This window comes from Pantherophis guttatus, chromosome 16, assembly GCF_059756535.1.
Source record: "Pantherophis guttatus breed Tessera chromosome 16, ASM5975653v1, whole genome shotgun sequence".
Classification (NCBI taxonomy): Eukaryota; Metazoa; Chordata; class Lepidosauria; order Squamata; family Colubridae; genus Pantherophis; species Pantherophis guttatus.
This window is the reverse complement of record NC_142078.1, coordinates 50,024-68,295: the sequence shown is the minus strand read 5'-3', so window position 1 is coordinate 68,295 and position 18,272 is coordinate 50,024. Positions and strand designations below refer to the sequence as shown.

General features: G+C 46.6%; 2 protein-coding genes across 4 annotated transcripts in view; one reads left to right on the top strand and one right to left on the bottom strand.

Moving 5' to 3' along the window:
• The window catches only part of ADAMTSL2 (ADAMTS like 2), a 178,887-nt gene that overhangs the window by 153,409 nt on the left and 7,206 nt on the right, over nt 1–18,272 (bottom strand). For both annotated transcript variants that reach the window (XM_087879686.1, XM_087879687.1), the window contains exons 2-5: nt 13,732–13,797; nt 8,947–9,297; nt 7,932–7,997; nt 4,644–4,724 (exon numbers count right to left, since the gene is read on the bottom strand). In XM_087879686.1, coding sequence (XP_087735812.1) covers nt 4,644–4,702 — 59 coding nt within the window. In that variant the 5' untranslated portion in view covers nt 4,703–4,724; nt 7,932–7,997; nt 8,947–9,297; nt 13,732–13,797. The remainder of the gene's footprint in view (nt 1–4,643; nt 4,725–7,931; nt 7,998–8,946; nt 9,298–13,731; nt 13,798–18,272) is intronic.
• MYMK (myomaker, myoblast fusion factor) lies at nt 1,129–15,464 on the top strand. 2 transcript variants are annotated; one of them, XR_004592810.3, is made up of 6 exons: nt 1,129–1,543; nt 4,852–4,966; nt 6,690–6,838; nt 13,951–14,067; nt 14,944–15,174; nt 15,375–15,464. XR_004592810.3 is itself a non-coding variant. In XM_034427208.3 (5 exons), exons 1-5 carry the CDS (start codon nt 1,283–1,285, stop codon nt 15,088–15,090), a joined length of 789 nt encoding a protein of 262 aa, XP_034283099.1. In that variant the 5' UTR covers nt 1,129–1,282; the 3' UTR covers nt 15,091–15,352. The 2 variants fall into 2 exon arrangements, 1 of the variants encoding a protein (XP_034283099.1); XM_034427208.3 differs by lacking the exon at nt 15,375–15,464 and having other exon boundaries at nt 14,944–15,352.

Below are 18,272 nucleotides of genomic sequence, written 5' to 3'. Positions count from 1 at the left end.
CACTGTATCTGTGTGTTTACTGTGTTTATTCATAACTACTCTCAATCGCTTTCATGTGCACACCCTTGCTACTCAAGGGTTACTCTGCAAATTCCTTAACAGTATGTTTTAGCCTCAAGTCCCCTAATCATCCTGGTTGCTCTTCTCTGCACTCTTTCTAGAGTCTCAACCTCTTTTTTATAGTGTAGTGACCAAAACTGGATGCAGTACTCTAGGTGTGGTCGCTTTATAGAGTGGTAGTAGTACCTCCCTTGATCTTGGTTGTATCCCTCTGTTAATACGATTTAGGATTCCCTCATCTAAGTCGTTTATGTTTTTGAATAGGTATACAATTAATTAATGGTTAATTAATTAGTAGCATAGGGTCTCCTGCTTGACCAGGGGGTTATTCTGATCATATTCTGGTTTTTATTTTGAGACTTTGTTTTAGGTTGGGAGTTGGGTGGCATACATATCTGATAGACAAGAAATAATAAAGCTTTGGAATGTATGCCATTACATTGTCCCGTGTCTTAATTGTGTTTTACTTGCATTTACATTTCCTTATATAGGGTGCAGTCTGGTATTTTGCTGTACCTAGCAGCTAGCCCCTAAAGAGGCCAGGAAACAGCTTTGACAAGGTGGAGAGCACCTTTTTTTTTTTTTTTAATTTGATTTATATGCCGCCCTTCTCTGGAGACTCAGGGCGGCTTACAATGCGTTAAGCAATAGCCTTCATACTTTTGTATATTTATACAAAGTCAGCTTATTGCCCCTACAAACTGGGTCCTCATTTAACCTACCTTAGAAAGGATGGAAGGCTGAGTCGACCTTGAGCCTGGTAAGATTCGAACCTGCAGAAATTGCAGGCAGCTGTGTTAATAACAGGGTGCATTAAACCACTGTACTACCTTGGGGCTCCCAGGCAGCTGGGAACCATGTGCCCGGGAGTCTGTCCTCAGCAACCCCTCCCAAAACCTCCTTGGAGCAAGGGCCTCTTTTCCTGGAGGAAGAAGGACCCTCTGCAGATCAAATCCCCTTCTGCCCTGGGCCAGATCCCGGATTTCTCCTCCTCCCAATGGGGAACAGTTTATTCCAAAGGGTTCAGCAATCAATGACCAAGGGTGACCTCCTCTTCCTCCCCCGCCCCATTTGCCCTTCTCAGGAGCTGCTCCAAAGACAGCTGGCTCCAGAGGGAAGCCTCCTCCTGGGAGACGGAAGGGGCCATTTGTTCAAGTGGAACCCAAGAACAGGAGCAGCTGGTGGGCTCCCTGCGGCTGTTGTCCATCGAAGAAGAGAAGAGATGGGGAGGTGTGTGAGGCCTCTGTCCTCAGTTCCAGCTGCCTTCTTTCCTCAGCACAGCCAGGGCCTGGCCTTGGCTCCCCAGTCTCCTGGGCAGCCCTCGGGGGTAGGAGCTGCTCTCCTCCCAATGGGCTCTTTAGCTGCCAAGTTCCTCCTGCCCACCGTCAGCAGCCTGGCCTTCCTCCCCACCGTCAGCATCGCAGCCAAGAGGCAGTTCCACATGGAGGCCATGGTCTACTTCTTCACCATGTTCTTTGTCTCGGTAAGTCCTCCTTCCCACTAACCATTTTAGCCAAGAATTCTCATTCATAAAAAAGAGAGAGGGTGAGTGTGTATTCTCGGATGGAACAGCTGCCTGCTTTTCTCCCTCTGTATCCTTTTCTCACATGTTTGGTTAACCCACATCGCAATGCATGTCTGAGGCTTGTTCTTTTTCCTGTAACAGACTACAATTGTTAAACTCTGGAGACTATTATATATTTTGAACCAAGTCCCAGTTCAACCAGGGACCTTTGTCTTTCGTGGCCTGAAAAAAGCAAGTTGTTTTGTGGCCTGAAAAAAGCAACAGCCTGGGAAAAAAATCCTTTACACACAAGAAGGGAAATGCAAAATACCAAGAATAGTTTTCAGAGAAGGTTTTGGTGCCAGTAGAAGCAACCAGGTATTGCAGGATGTTCATAGGGAAAGTTTCGAGTTTTTGTGGAAACCATTCCATCTCTCTCTCTCTCTCTCTCTCTCTTTCTTTCTCTCTCTCTCTCTCTCTCCCTCCCTCCCCCCTCCCTCTCACACACACATCTATCTTATCTATCTATCTATCTATCCAGTGGTGCGATTCAATATTTTTAACAACTGGTTCTGTGGGCGTGGCTTAGTTGGTCATGTGACTGGGTGGGTGTGGTGGTCATGTGACTGGGTGGGCGTGGCTAGCTTGTCATGTAACCGGGTGGGCGTGCTATGTGCATAGGGACTACTCAGAGGGCTGAAAAAAGTCATTTCTGACTGGTCCTCGCACTTATGACCATCCTCACATTTATGCCCATTGCGGCATTCTTAACAACCGTGTCAGTCATTTCACCACTACTTCTCTTCACCATGGTGACAAAATAGGGCGTAAAACGTAAAATGTGAGGACAGTCGTAAGTTCAAGGACTGGTCAAAAGTGCGAGGACCGGTCAAAAATAACTTTTTCAGCCTTCTGACTAGTCCATATGCACATAGGGACTATTCAGAGGGCTGAAAAAAGTCATTTCTGACTGGTCCTCACATTTTTGACCGGTCCTCGCACTTATGACCTTCCTCACATTTATGCCCGTTGCAGCATTCTTAACAACTGTGTCAGTCATTTCACCACTAATTGTCTTCACCACAGTGACAAGATAGGGCTCAAAACATAAAATGTGAGTACAGTTGTAAGTGCGAGGACTGGTCAAAAGTGCGAGGACCGGTCAAAAATAACTTTTTCAGCCCTCTGAGTAATCCATATGCACAAAAGGATACAGCAATAGAGAGGGATGAAGGAAGGAGAAGAGAGATGGAAGAAAGAAGGAGAGACAGGGAAGGAAGAGAAGGGAGGAAGGGAAATTAGAGTAAGAGGGAGGGTAAGAGAGGGAGGAAGAGAGGAGGAGAAGAAGAGGAGGGAAGAGAAAGTAAGAAGGAAAGAAAAGAGAGAGGTGGTAGGTTTGAGGAGAAAGATTGCTGTACAGTAAAAAAGATGAAATGGAAGAAAGGCAACCCCAAACAAATATAAAGATATTAAGATAAAGAATGAATTGTTAAACTTTAAAGAATAAAAGAGAATAAATATGAATAAATAGCAGTAATTAGAAACACACATACAAACATACAATGTAATTTTCTTTGAACAGAGTATTTGGCTGGTTCACAAATTTAAACATCCCCAGAAGGATATTTCTTCCAACACAGTGTTTAGTCATTTCAATTAAATTTACAATTTCTATATTTGCTTTTTGCCATATTTATTCCTTATCTATTTTTTTAAAAAAAAACAATATTACCCTTCATCCTCATCTCTAATCTTAATCAAATTAAATTTTTCCTTTCTATTCTATATTATACCCCTTCTCATTGTCATCTATTTTTATATCCATCATCACATTGGTTAATTATGTAATATTACAGTTGTTTAATATAAATTCAGCATTTTAATATAAATCAATTAGTTATATAACTATCTTTTTTGTATATTAATCAATATGAACATGAATATTCCAATTATTTCCATGCAATCCAATTTCTTACAAATCAATTAATTATATTTACCAATAATAATAAACCAAATAATTTCCCCCATATATTCCTCCAAACCACAGTTTAACAATTTCTGCTTTCAACACAATATACAATTAATAGTATCTCAATTATTACAATTCCCTATTTAAATAGAGCTTTTTTTCTTTTGTGTTTTAAAATCTTGAACTCTCCTCTTTTTCCCTAAAGAGGAACTACCTCTTTAGGGAAAACTACCTTTCCACTAAAGGTAGTTTGCACCTACCTTTTTTGGTGAGGAAAAAGAAAAGAAATCTGCCTGCCTAATTTTCCAACGTTGCAGCAACAGTAAAGCAGGCTTTTACTTTCAGTTTCGTTTTTCAGCATAGATAGGGGGAAAAAAATCTGCACTCTTTGCAAGCAAGCAGCAGAGCCCTGAGCAAAACAGCTGAGAGCAAATCAGTTGAGAGTCGGGAGGCCGATAGAATCAAGGGGCTAATTAGCCTATGCTGAAGCTCCGCGGGCCAATAAAATTACAAAAAAACACCGAACTGTTTGTTAAATTGCTGGCTCGCCCGCCCCTCGCCCACCACTATTTATAGGCAATAAATAGTGGTGCGGAGGGGCGGGGCAAGGGGCGGGGTGAGCCAGCAATTTAACAAAGGGTTCGGCCGAACCCCCTAGAACCGGCAGAATCCCACCACTGTATCTCTCTCTCTCTCTCTCTCTCTCTCTCTCTCTCTCTCTCTCTCTCTCTCCAGTGTATCAGTTAGAGCTCTCTTCCAAGACAGCAGTCTGCACATCTGACAGAAATGAAATGGAAAACTGTTAATGTGGTTCCTGCATAGCACTGACTACTTTTTCAGCATCTATACCTACACACTTCTTACTCTGATGAGTCTTTGTTGTTTATTTGAGTGAATATCAATCAAGACACCAGGCTGTTTATTTCTAAAGAATGCCTATGGTCCAGGAGGGCCAGAAGCATGCAAGTCTAATTAAAGGATTAAAAAAAAAAAAGTCAGGTCAGGCAAGGAGCCGGAGGGCATTCAAGTTCCACATTGGTTAACATTCTTGTTTCAAAGAACTGCTTTCAATGTTTAATGATATAAATTGCAAAGAATCTTAAAACTTACCTTCGTCCTCTGAGGCTATAAAACTTTTGTCCACAGATGATCAGGATCTTTACTGCCATGGCACCAACTCTCTGGAATAGCCTGATGAAGTAAAGGGTGGGTGGGTGTTTAATTGCTTTTCAAACAAGAGGATTCAGATGCAATTTTTTTAAATTACAATTTTTATCACAGAAACCCTGGAAATAAACAAGCCACTGTTTCCCACCAGGTCTGCCATGCCTGCGAAGGCCCTGGGCTCACCTTCCTTTGTTTCATGAAGTACGATCTCCTGCAATACTTCAGCATCTTTGGAACCGCTTTATCTATGTGGGTTTCACTGATAGGTAAGCCAGAAGGGCTGCTTCTTTTGAGCATGGGGGGAGGGGCATTAAGGACACCTGAAGGAGTAGGGAACAATCCAAACTGCATAGGAAATCTTCGTGAATTCTCTCTAGTCTAGAAGACCTCCAAGGTCCCTTTCAACCCTGTTATTCTGTATTGCAAAAAAAGAAAGATGCCAGACCACAAAACAAAGCAGATAGTGGAAGCGACTACCAACCCCCTCAGATGGAGTGCCCTTATCTCTCTGTAAGCCAAAGCCAGGACTTGAGTCAGGTCTTCACGGTCCATCTAAAGGGGGTCAGAGTTGGGGCCGTTCAGATACAATTGCCGCTCTGGTCCAATGCACCATTCCCCGATGCCGGCCTTGCCGCGGAGCCGCTGCCGCTCGCCCTTCGCCACACGGCTCCGCCCACCTGCCCCATTCCCCGGAGTCGGGGAATGCACCATTCCCCGACTCCTACTGCTCACCTTTCTCCCACAGCTGGCTGTCATTGAAGGCAAGCACCCGAAAGGTACCAGAGTCGCTCACTCTCCTTCTTGAATGAGCCACTCTGGTCCACACGCCGGCTGCACAAGTGTACATCCAACCTGCCGCTGAATTAAGTAAACAGTGTGCGCTTGTGCAGCTAGCGCATGGACCAGAGCGGCTCATTCAGGAAGGAGAGTGAGCGACTCCGGTATCTTTCGGGCATTTGCCTTCCCTGACAGCCAGCTGCGGGAGAAAGATGAGCAGTAGGAGTTGGGGAATGGTGCATTCCCCGACTCCGGGGAATGGGGCGGGTGGCTGGAGCCTCCAGCTTCCATTGCTACCAGTTCTCCGAACCACCGGCCATCATCGCTACCTACTCACCCGAGCCAGTCCGAACCGGGAGCATTTCACCCCTGTTTTAAATGTGGTTTTATATTCTGTAAACTGCCTTGAGTTGCCATGAGCGAATAGGCAGCAATATAAATTCAATAAATAAATAAATAAACCCCACTTGTGACAAATATTTACAATGATACTTGGGAGGACTCTGGGGAGGAAACCATTTGGAAAGTTTTGCTCTGAAGGAGGCAGGCCTGTGGGCCAGGTGGCTCTTTCTTTTTGGGTAATTTTGGTAATTTTGGTGGTGTTTCAGATGCAGCCCATGGACCATATGTTCCTGTCCCAGCTCTGTGCCATGTAGGGCTTTGGGAGTGATAATATGTCTACCCAAACAGATTTAACAGATTAAGAAAGTTGGAAGGGACCTTGTAGGTCACCTAGTCCAACCCCCCTGCCACCCAAGCAGGAGACTATACCATTTCTGACAGATGGCAGCCCAGCCTCTTCTTGAAAGCCTCCAGTGATGAAGCTCCCACAACTTCTGAAGGCAACTTCTGTTCCATGGGTTGATTGTTCTCACTACCAGAAAATTTCTCCTTATTTCCAGGTTGAATAGCTCCTTCTTCAGTTTCCATCCATTATTCCTTGTCCGGCCTTCCGGTGCCTTGGAAAATAGCTTGACCCCCTTCCTCCTCTCTGTGGCAGCCCCTCAAGTATTAAAACCATAGAGCACATCATGGTTTTCCTCTTCAGCCTCCCCTTCTCCAACTGGCTCCACTGAAACAGCAACCAAGATCTAACCCTGTTTTTTTTACATCAGGTGAACTAGGGTGCTGTTCCAGGGAACCTTTAAAAGTGTTCTGGTAAGAGTTGGGATTTTAAATGAGGTTGTACTTCAATTCTTATCATTTTATTAGCTCTGGCAGAGTTTGATGAACCCAAACGATCAACTTTGGTGATGTTTGGAGCGCTTACCATAGCTGTCAGGATCTACCATGACCGATGGGGATACGGTGTCTACTCCGGACCGATCGGCACAGCAGTTCTCGTCATAACAGTCAAATGGGTAAGGCCACATCTTTGTCACAGTACAAAAGGGCTGGCATATAAGGGTCACTTCAACTGAAACCTGAGAAGAACTTCAGAATAAAATTTAAGAATAAAACCATGCCAATTTCAGGGAAGGGTAAATTTCCTGATAACAGTGGACAGGATACTCCCAATCACTGCCAACTGCCGTTCTCTTACAACAGTGTCCTACTGTGGCTTCATGCGTGGACTGGGCGCCATTTGCAGCTTTTGCAGGTGTCTGCTGAGGAATTCCATCATGGTCAAATTAGAAGCAAAAACAATCACCTCAACAATAGAAGGAAAAGGCCTTTCAGCAAAATATGAATATATCCCATTGTTAGTGGGGGAAAAAGGGTGCAGGAGAACTGGAATAAATTTCAAAATGATCTTGATGGGACTGAGAAAAATATGATAATCAGAGGAATGGTGAAGAGAAAATGAAGTCCTGGAGATATTTCACCTTTAGAAAAGAGACTTGGTTGGGGGGGGGGATTATGGTATTCTACAATTATCTGAAAAATTGCTGTTAGTGAGGAAGGTCACCATCAATGTCTTTTCCAGAATAATGGATTTAGATGATAGGAAACAGATTATGTTGGGAGAGGTGGAAGGAATTTTTAGCAAAAAGGGCAATTTGAGTCTGGAAGTATAATTCTTCAAGTGGGAACCAGTGATGTCCAGTATGTTTCAGTGGGAGGCCTGCAAAGAGCAGTGTGGCCTTGGGGGGCCCTCTCCAACTTGAGGACTTCATAAATTAAGAGATAAATTAGGTCCCACCCCCACCCCCATTCCCATCCCTAGCAAAATAGAATGGAAACTGAACTGTCTTTGCAGGTAAGAAAAAATCCTAACCTGGCAAACCCACTGAACTCATTTCAGCTAGACAAGTGTAACACTATATTCTAAAAGGATTTGGAAGATTACAAAATATGTCACCACAAGCAAAACTGTGTGATGGGATTCTTCCTGCGTCACTAGGGTTTAAAATTGTCATGAATAAATGCCTTGCCTCTGATCCAGAGCTAGAGGCAGGGGGGCTGGGCAAGCCAGCCCCCAAGGTCCACCCTAACCCAATAACCCCTCCTTACCTTAGCCACGCCCTGGGGGTACTTAAGGGTCAGCCATGCGGTCCTGCTTCAGTTCCAGACTTGTACCTGTAACGATAAGATGCATAATTAATAAACAGTAATTGATCTAATGAAAACCTGTCTATGGAGTTATTGGGCATGATCCTCGAACACATTTAACAATATGGTAGCAGAGGATGGTTGGATAGCCCAATCCTAATACTCCACAGCATGCAAAGGACCACAACGGACAGGGTGAATACCAGAGCATTCACCAAGAAGATGGCAGAACGATCTGCCCAACCCGAAACCATGCAAGGAGAGGCACCCGAGACGAGCGGCCTACTCCACCATCCATCCACCCCGGCCAGAAGCAACGAGGGGTGGACGAAACACGAAACCTCAAAAGAAGAGATGCACGACCTAAAAGGAAAACTCCTGGAGCTGATAGATTCGTCACAAAGCAACACCGACCTCATCGCGGAACTCCGAAGCCTGATCAAAGGCTGCGAAGCAGCGAGTGAGGAAGATGAAGACGAATCCGATTACAGCGACGAAGACCCGGTAAGGGAAGATTTCCCCCACCAAAAACCCACCGCAAAGGCCGAAGGAGACTTCGCGCCCTTTTTACGGCGGCCATCTTGGGAGGTGGCGTCATCAAAGATGGCCGACCATCCACCAATAGACTCCTGAGATTTAAATCCCATGGCGGGAATCGGGGCCTACTCAAAAACAACCGACCAAAAATACTGCAAAAAGCACAAAAGCCCAAAACCAAAACCTACAGGCCCGCCTACCGAGCCCGAGGTCAATAAAGCCATCGAACTAATCGCCGCGGCCCTAGGGGACAAGGTGAAAATACCGACCATACACCCCGGTGCCAGGCCAAAAAGCAAAAGGGACCCCAGCGCGAGGAGGGCCGGCACCGACACCCACCCTGGGGAACTAACCACCATCGCATGAACCCAGGGCCACCCAGAGCCCCTAAGGAGCCTACCCACAAAAACGGGACACCAAGGGCGATGGGATTACTCACCGGACCGACGACCGGGACCAGATCCATGGACCACGAGGCCATCCGCAGGCAGGGGATGTCCATCGGCGGGCAGGGGGCTCGGCCCGACACCCACAGGCGGCATCCGCACGAGGCCGGGCCATCCGGGACCATTCGCGGCCCCAGCGGGACTCCCAGCGTCTACCGACGATCCTCACCGCTTTCCGAGACTCCAGACGGCAATCCGCGACGATCCCGAGCAAGCGAGGCCGACCGGGAAGGAACTGAAGGCCCATCCGGAAGATTGGGGCCTTCACCCGGGAGCAGCATGGACGAGCTCCTCACTCCACGGCGACTGGGGAGAAATGAACCTCACGCATGCGCAGCACGCCCCTGTAAGAGAAACGGAACAGGACATAGAGCTACACCGACGCAAGCACATAGAGACAAGTCAGTTCAGACTTGCCACAGTCGTTCCTCTGCCTTATTGTGAGTATCCTTACGTGAGGAACCATGGACAGCGACATAATGTAAGTAATTTAACTTACAATTCAGGGACTTTGCCCAGTGACTTTCCCAAACTAAGGCTAGATGGGGAGAATTTCCTGGACTGGAATCAACAGCTCCAAGCCACTCTGCTAAAGGAAGACCTATTGTCCATGGTTACAGACCCCCCAGAAAAACCCTGGACTTTTGAATTAGATTGCATCCACCACAAAGCATACTGTATTGTCATTGCCAGCATTACCCCGAGTATTTACCCCAGCATTAGCCACCACCTGACTGCTCTAGAAATAATACAGAGAATGCACAAACTATTTTACTGCCAAAGCGTTGCCAGCACCACCAGACTGTCCAGGGAATTTTATGCCACCAAACTCAAGGCAGGGACTCCAATGAGCGAGCATTTACTATCACTAAATAACACCAGGGCCCAGCTGACACAAAGGGGGGAGGTCATAAGCGAGAGGACCATGATAAGTATCATAGTAAATTCCCTAGACCCCAGTTGGGACACCTTCATTACACAGATAGACAACCTAGGGACAGGGAGGCTCTCACTGGATTTACTAACAAGCAAACTAATATCCGAAGATAGCATCAGAAAGGACCGCTCTCTAAGCCGCAGGGAGCAAAGACCCAGCAGGAAGGTTGAGCCACAGGGTAGAAACCACAGCAACACAGAGTGTTATATATGTGGATCAAGAAACCATTACAAAAGGGACTGCCCTAAAAATACAGGGGACAGGGTACATAGAAGAGATAGACCAGAACAAAGGGCAAGACATACCAGCGGACGCTCACCAGAGGTCAGACACAGGCGTAGGGATTCCCCTAGCCCCAGGGACAGGAGAGATCACAGGGACAGTTCCAGGGAGAGCCACACTGGATCACTGTATGGCATAGGGGATCAAGAACGACGCATAGGCCAGGACAAGGAGGAAGGCACATGGCTCCTGGACTCAGGGGCCACAAACCACACCACATACGACCGCAATCTACTAACCTCTTTTACAGGAGAAAGCTTTGTAGTAAAAGTGGCTAACCAGAATAACGTATAAGTAACAGGCAAAGGTAACGCATACGTGCCAGGAATAGGTGTGATACAGGGAGTACTTTTAGTGCCAAATATACCATATAACATCCTTGCCACCCTAAAACTGAGCAAGGATAACAATGTCGAGGTGACTTTCAAAGAAGGAAAGGCACAGGTAACTAGAGGGGGTAAAAGGATAGGGAAAGTAGTAGTCAGTGGGGAACTACCATTCTTCCACCCAGCCAAGGACAAACAGCCAGAAGTAAACAATCACCGAGGGGTTAGACCCAATAGCTCAGACAACACAAGTGGGGAAGTAGAAGGGGTTAGGCACGCACACACCACTGATGATCCCAGTGAGCAGGGGGCACCCAGGGAGGAGAAACCAGCGATAGGAAAACTGATGCATGACAACTGTGCCCACCTATTACACAGAAAACTAGGACACATTAGCTTTCCCGTGGTGCAGAAAATGTTGGAATGCTCTGAAGGTATAAAAATAAAGAATTGTGAGAACTACCTCGAGTGTTCTATTTGTAAGAGCTCCAAATTAAAAACCAAACCAAGACCCAAAAAGTCAGTACGCACAACTAATTCGATCTTCCAACTCGTACATATGGATCTAGTGGGACCACTAAGGCCCTCCATCAAGTACAGGAAAAGGTACTTCCTGACCATAGTAGATGATTTCAGCCGCTATGGCTTCGTGTACACCCTAAAACACAAGAATGAGGTATTCCAAAAATTTAAGGAATTCTATGCGAGGGTGGAGACACAGCACAACACCAAAATCAGGCAAATAATGACAGACCGGGGGTCTGAATTTTTATCAAGCGACTTCTCGCGGTGGCTGAAGGCACGCGGGATGGTCCATTACACGACTTCTCCGTTTTCCGCCTTTCAGAATGGCGTGGCAGAACGAAAAAACAGAACACTACAGACCATGATGAGGTGCGCGCTAGAGGATGCCGGCCTAGGGCAGCATTTCTGGTCCGAAGCACTCATTTATTCAAATTATACTTTAAACAGGCTATGGTCCAGCGTACTGAATAAAACTCCATACGAGTTAATGTACCAAAGGAAACCACAGGTGTCACACTTACACATATTCGGGGTCACAGCAGATGTGCACATCCCCAAACAACTCAGACGTAAGGGAGACAGGGTATCCAGGAGGATGAGGTTCATGGGCTATGAACCAGGGACGAAGGGATACAGGTTTCATAGACAGCAGCAACAATTTCGTGATATCACGAACAGCTGTTTTTCACGAAAACACTAACTGGTCCAAAATACATCTCAACGAGGTGTCCCTTAACAAGGATGGACCAGGGGATGATCAAAGGGAAATAAAGCACCAAGCAGGAAGGGGCACTGAACAGGGAAAGAATAAACCCAAAGGACAGGAAATACCAGTGAAGGGATGGAAAGAAAACCACCCATGCATCAAAGTGGACTCACTCACCGAGAGAGAAGCTAGGTACATGCATGACACAGAGACACCTCCTGACAGGCCAGTCAGGGCAAACAGGGGCAAAAGGCCAGAAAGGTTAGGGGACTACGTACTATCCCTCCACACTAACCAACTAACCCCCAACACATATGAGGATGTACTGAGGTTACCGGATGAGGAGAGAGAAAAATGGGAACAGGCCATGGAAAAGGAAATGGACAGCCTGAGGGAACTAAACGTATACACTCCCTCTAAAGTCCCAATAGGAAAGACGACCATAGGCACTAGGTGGGTCTACAAAGTTAAAACACTAGAGGGAAACAAAGCGCTCTACAAAGCTAGACTGGTGGCACAGGGGTTCGCCCAGAAATATCCTGATGACTACACGGAAAAGTACTCCCCCACAGTCAGGGCTGAGAGCGTGAAGTGTGCGCTGGTAATCGCATCACTGCTAGGGTTAGAAGTGCATCAATTCGACGTGCAAACCGCTTATCTGCACGCTGAGCTCGATAAAGAGATATACGTGAGAGCGCCACCTAGCCAAAACACCAAGAAGGGAGAAACCTGGATCCTAAACCGAAGCTTGTATGGACTCAAACAGTCGGGGAAACGTTGGTACGAGCGTCTATCCAAGACATTGAAATCCATGGGATTCTCAGCCACCTCGGCCAACAACTGCTTCTTCACCAAGAAGTCAGACAGCTCCCTCGAGTATGTTTTGATATACGTAGACGATATATTGTATATCGGTGATCAAGCTAGCAAATGTAATAACTTCGCCAATGAGCTGAGAAAACACTTTACACTAAAAATATTGGGTAAGGTAGATAAATACTTGGGGGTGCAAATCACAAAAACAGGCAAAGGTTTCCAACTGTCACAGAAGGATAAAATTTTGGAACTAATACATAAATGCAACATGACAAACGCCAAGGGGTGTGAAACACCAATGCAACCAGATTTCTTGAAGGACATGTATAATGAGGCTGAGGCGTTCAAGGACAACACATTATACAGATCTACCATAGGCTCCCTACTATACATTGCGAACTGGACCAGGCCAGACATCGCCCTGCCAGTTAACTTGCTGTCAAGACATGTGGGTAAGCCTACTGTGTACCACTGGGAAGCCATCAAAAGGGTATTGAGGTACCTAAAGCAAACCTCCGAGGCTTGCCTATCACTAGAGCCTGAGAACACCACAACACCCATACTCACGTGCTATGCAGACGCTGACTGGGCTGGGGATGTGAAGTGCAGAAAGAGCACTTCGGGTTACGTATTCTTTCTAAACAGCAGCCCAGTTCATTGGTATACAGGCAAGCAAGTCCTGGTAGCCACATCCACTACAGAGGCCGAGTATATCTGTTTGTCCAAAGCCGCCAACAACCTGGTCTGGTTTGATGACCTGCTCGCTGACATATGGGCCGAACCGAACTACCCCATCATCATGCATGAGGACAATAAAGCCGCCATGGAAATATCTAAGGCTGAAGCAGTGGGTCAAAGGTCGAGGCATATCGATATAAAGTACAAGCACGTTAGACAGTTCGCGAGCATAGGGTTCATAAGAGTTATACATTGTGACACAGAAGAACAAACAGCGGACATTCTAACAAAGCCATTGCAAAATAAACAGCACACGTACCTCACATCAAAATTAGGTGTCCTCTTGAAAAGGACACCTCAGGTACACACCACACAAAAATATCTCGGCCAGGCATTTAGAGGGGGTTTTGTCATGAATAAATGCCTTGCCTCTGATCCAGAGCTAGAGGCAGGGGGGCTGGGCAAGCCAGCCCCCAAGGTCCACCCTAACCCAATAACCCCTCCTTACCTTAGCCACGCCCTGGGGGTACTTAAGGGTCAGCCATGCGGTCCTGCCTCAGTTCCAGACTTGTACCTGTAACGACAGGATGCATAATTAATAAACAGTAATTGATCTAATGAAAACCTGTCTATGGAGTTATTGGGCATGATCCTCGAACACATTTAACAAAAATTAAACCGTGGTGATTGGAGAAAGTCCAATCTTTGTAATCTCTCTTCTCTCCAGCTGCAAAAGATGAAGGAGAAGAAAGGGCTGTATCCAGATAAGAGCATCTACACGCAGCAGGTCGGGCCCGGCTTCTGCTTTGGAGCCCTGGCTTTGATGCTGAGGTTTTTCTTTGAGGTAGGTAAGGTTGTCTGATCAAAATGCAAAAGAGAAAAACAATAAGGAGACATTTCCTGACAGTGAGAACAATCAACCAGTCGAACAGAAGTTGCCTTCGGAAGTTGTGGGAGCTTCATCACTGGAAGCTTTCAAGAAGAGACTGGACGGCCATCTGTCAGAAATGGTGTAGGCCTCCTGCTTGGGTGGGGCGGGGCTAGACTAGATGACCTACGAGGTCCCTTCCAATTCTGTCCATCTGTTAATGTTCTGTTAACTCAGAGCAAGCAAAGAGCCATTTGGTTTCTAGGCCAGCATCTTAACCACTACTTTGTTTAAAAAGGAAGAAGGAATGTCAAAATTACTTTTAAAAATTGCATGCAAAACAGGGTTGGAGGAAACAAACTTGTAAAGCTGCAAACACCACAGATAACATTTCAGAATGATGCAAAAGACAAGAGAGGTTGTAGCAAATTACAGTCTGAGATGGACCTATTAGTAGGAAAGGAGACTAGAATGAGCAGTAATACTTTGCAAGATGCATCAAACCTGAAGTCAAGATGTTTGTTATTTATTTGCACAAGGCGAGCATTCTTTTTATTTGAAAACTACTCGCTTTAGCGAGGTGAGCAGCCAGGTGTGACAAGGGGAGGGGCGAGGCATGGCTGGGCGTGGCAAGGAGAGGCCAGACGAGATGAAGTGCCCCTTGACGTTGAATTGGCCATGCCCACCCAGTCACATGCCCATCCAGCCACGCAGGGAACCAGTTATTAAATGATTTGAATCCCACCACTAGTTAAATGTTTTCTGCATATGGATTTTGGGTAGCTGGATGAAGATGCAGCATCCAGATGTGGCTTTGTTGATGCTGATGTGACCAATTCTGCCTTTTCCTAGGACTGGGATTACACCTACGTGCATAGCTTCTACCACTGTGCTCTGGCCATGTCTTTTGTCCTCCTCCTGCCCAAAGTGAACAAGAAAGCAGGCAATGGGGGAGCCCCTGCGAAATTGGACTGCTCAACTCTCTGCTGCTGCGTGTGAGGACACGGCCCCTGGAGTGAAGGATCAAGGGACCTTTTCCAGGCCTGCAGATGCAGCTAAAAGCAGTACCGTGGGCATTGTTTGGTAGGTCTGAATTTTGCAGCCTAGCCAATTCTGGATTCCTGAATACTCCGATGCTTGGCTCAGCTCAGATATTATGCACATCTGCTTTGTTCTTAAGTGATTCAAATAGTAGGGCCTCAAGTTGGCTTCTGAAGTGCCAGTTGCTTTTTAATTCTATTAAAGGAATAGTGCGCTACAATGATTCTCTTTTACCTTTGCAGGCCAAAGTTAAACACACCAGGTTGCTGAAAGAAAGACATGGCTTCCTTCTGCGGACTGGCCCCAACGCAGTTCTTACAGAAATCAATTAATGCCCTGGTGTCTGGAGCCTTAATCAACACTTGTTCACCTGCTCCGAGGGGTGCTTTGGAAAAAGGGGAATGTTCAGCCAGCACAAAATGCATTTGCTAGACAATGTCCCAAAGGTTCTTTTTCAGGAGGCAACTGGACTTTTTTGTTTTTTCTTTTGAAGACGTTTCGCATTTCATCCAAGAAGCTTCTTCAGCTCTGACTGGATAGTGGAGAATGGAAGGATTTTTACTCCTTGCAGACAGCTGGTCATTTGCATCCTTTTAGAGGGTCGTTGAAGCACTTGAAGGGTTATCTGTTTAGCTACACAATTTGGGATGAAGACCCTTGGAACGGTGTGGGAGTAGGAATCGATTTCCAGAGGAAAAATTGCAGACTACAGGAACCAGGAGCTCCACTCAGGTGACCCTGAGGACACAGATAAACCTCCAGGCACTTCAACGACCCTCTAAAAGGACGCAAATAACCAGCTGACTGCAAGGAATATAAATCCTTCCATTCCCCACCATCCAGTCAGAGCTGAAGAAGCTTCTTGGATGAGAAGTGAAATGACTTCAAAAGAAAAAAAAACAAAGTCCAGTTGCCTCCTGAAAAAAACATCTTTGGGACAACCATGACTTGGATGACTGAGAATCTGTAGACACTTGCTAGACAATGTTTGCCGTGTCTACTGGTGATTATATCACACCTGGCCACTGCTATCTGCTTTGTTCAGTAAGGTGCTCAGCCTGCTTACAGCTCTTTAAGTTCTCCCCTTTCTGAAACCAAGAAGTCTGAAGCATAACCTGGACTCAGGTGAATTTCCCTGTTGTTCTTGCTCTATATGCTTATTCATGAGCAGGAGTTGGGTGGGTCTGGCCATCTGAGCAGACCACTTCCATGTGGGAAATTTCTTCACCAGAACTGAGATTGACTGCCTGATGCTACCTTCACTCAGGCTCCGGGGCCAATTGGTATCCTATTTCCGTAGTTTTCTTTTGTGTATTCTTTTAGGATCTGAATTTTTAGCGATGCTCCTATTGTATGGTATCTCAGACACATGCCATACAGGATTTTATTCACAAATGCAGTAATTACTGACTCTAATAGTATTTGCTTCTGGCAACATGGGAAATGTTAGATATGAAATCTGAAACAATTATATTTGCTCCTGAATTGCCTCTATTGTTGCCATTGTCCCAAAGGTGCTTTTTTTCAAGAGGCAACCGGACTTTCTGGCTTTTCTTTGAAGCCATTTTGCTTCTCATCCAAGAAGCTTCTTCAGCTCTCTGAAAGATTAAATGCAAAGGACCCAACAAGCGTCTCTAGGCCAGAACAGCCCGGACAACTCTCCGGGGGAGCTTCCCTGCAGCTTCAACCCTTCACACCAAGCTAGGCATGGACATCGATTCACTTCCACAGCTCCGCGCCCCTTCCCAGGACAGGGAAGGAAATCGCCCCGCTTGGAAGGAAACCCGGGCAGCGGAAGCCAAGGTGGCTGCTTTCTGCACCGGCGGCTCTCCCACGCGCCCTGCCTAGTGAGCAAGGCGGTGTGGTTAGCACAATGCAACGCGTATCAGTGCAGCCGGATCCACCTAACCCACCCACTCCCCGCCGCCTCCCTGCCCCTCCTTGGGGCAAGCAGGACACTCCCCACCCGAGAAAGATGCTGAATAGGCAGACCCAGCCAACCTGCACCAAAGAGCTAAGTCGGCGGGCACAGAGGCACCTTGCCGCGCTCCCCACTCTGCCACCAGCCCGGCTTGCCAAGCCTTTGAGAAGTCCCAAAGGAGCTTTTTTCAGGAGGCAACTGGACTTCCTTGTTTTTTCTTTTGCTTCTCATCCAAGAAGCTTCTTCAGCTCTGACAGGATAGTGGGGAATGCAAGAATTTATGTGGATTTAAGCGGCTCTGGCCATGTGCTTACTCTGCACATGGCCAGAGCCACTTAAATCCACACAAATCCTTCTCTTGCCTTGCCCTGCCAACCTTCCCCACTGCCTCCCTGCAGTAATTCTGAGCAAATTGGCTTTCAACCCCTTCCTGCAAAAGCTCCTTCCTGGAATGCGACTGCCGGAATCCCGGGCCTGGTTGGGGGGAAGCCGGTGTCAAATGTGCTTTGCAACACACACACACACACACACACACACACACACACACACACACACACACACAATTTCCCTCTTTATTTTCGGAACCAGCAGGCCATAGTGAAAAACCTCAAGGGCAAAGTGCTTCCATGGCTAAGTCCTGCCAGAAAATAAACAGCATCTTGTGTTAATAATCATCTTGGGATCCTTGGCACCCTGACCCCAGAAAGAATTCCAGGACCTAATCCAGTAGCTGGCTCTGGAGTAGCTCCAAAGGCTGTTTCTGGAGCTGTTATTTCCACTCAATATTAATTGAACTTCAGCTTGCAAGTGTGCAAAGTGCAGATGTGGGGCTAAAAGAAGAGGCATCTCAGAGTAGGAGGATGGTGACCCCTTTCAGCACGTGCCCTAGTCCCCTCCTGGCTTTTGAGAGCAGCTTGATGATTGGTGGAGGTTCTGACACAGAGGGCATTTCTTCTATTGTTGCATCCACAACAATAATCATCAGTTATTGTTCTGGATGCAAAGGCAGAATGGGGGAGATGAAGGGTGCCACATCCACTCCTTTAAAATGGGGACTAGCTGCAGAGCTGATTTCCTTTCAGCAACCCCTGATCAGAGAGAACCAAGAATGTAGATCTTGTGGCATTTGGTGCATAAATCCCTTTGAGAAGCTCATGCCAGGCAGAACGTACGTCGTTCCATGCAATTGCAAATTTTTGCAAAGTGCAATGGAAAGCAC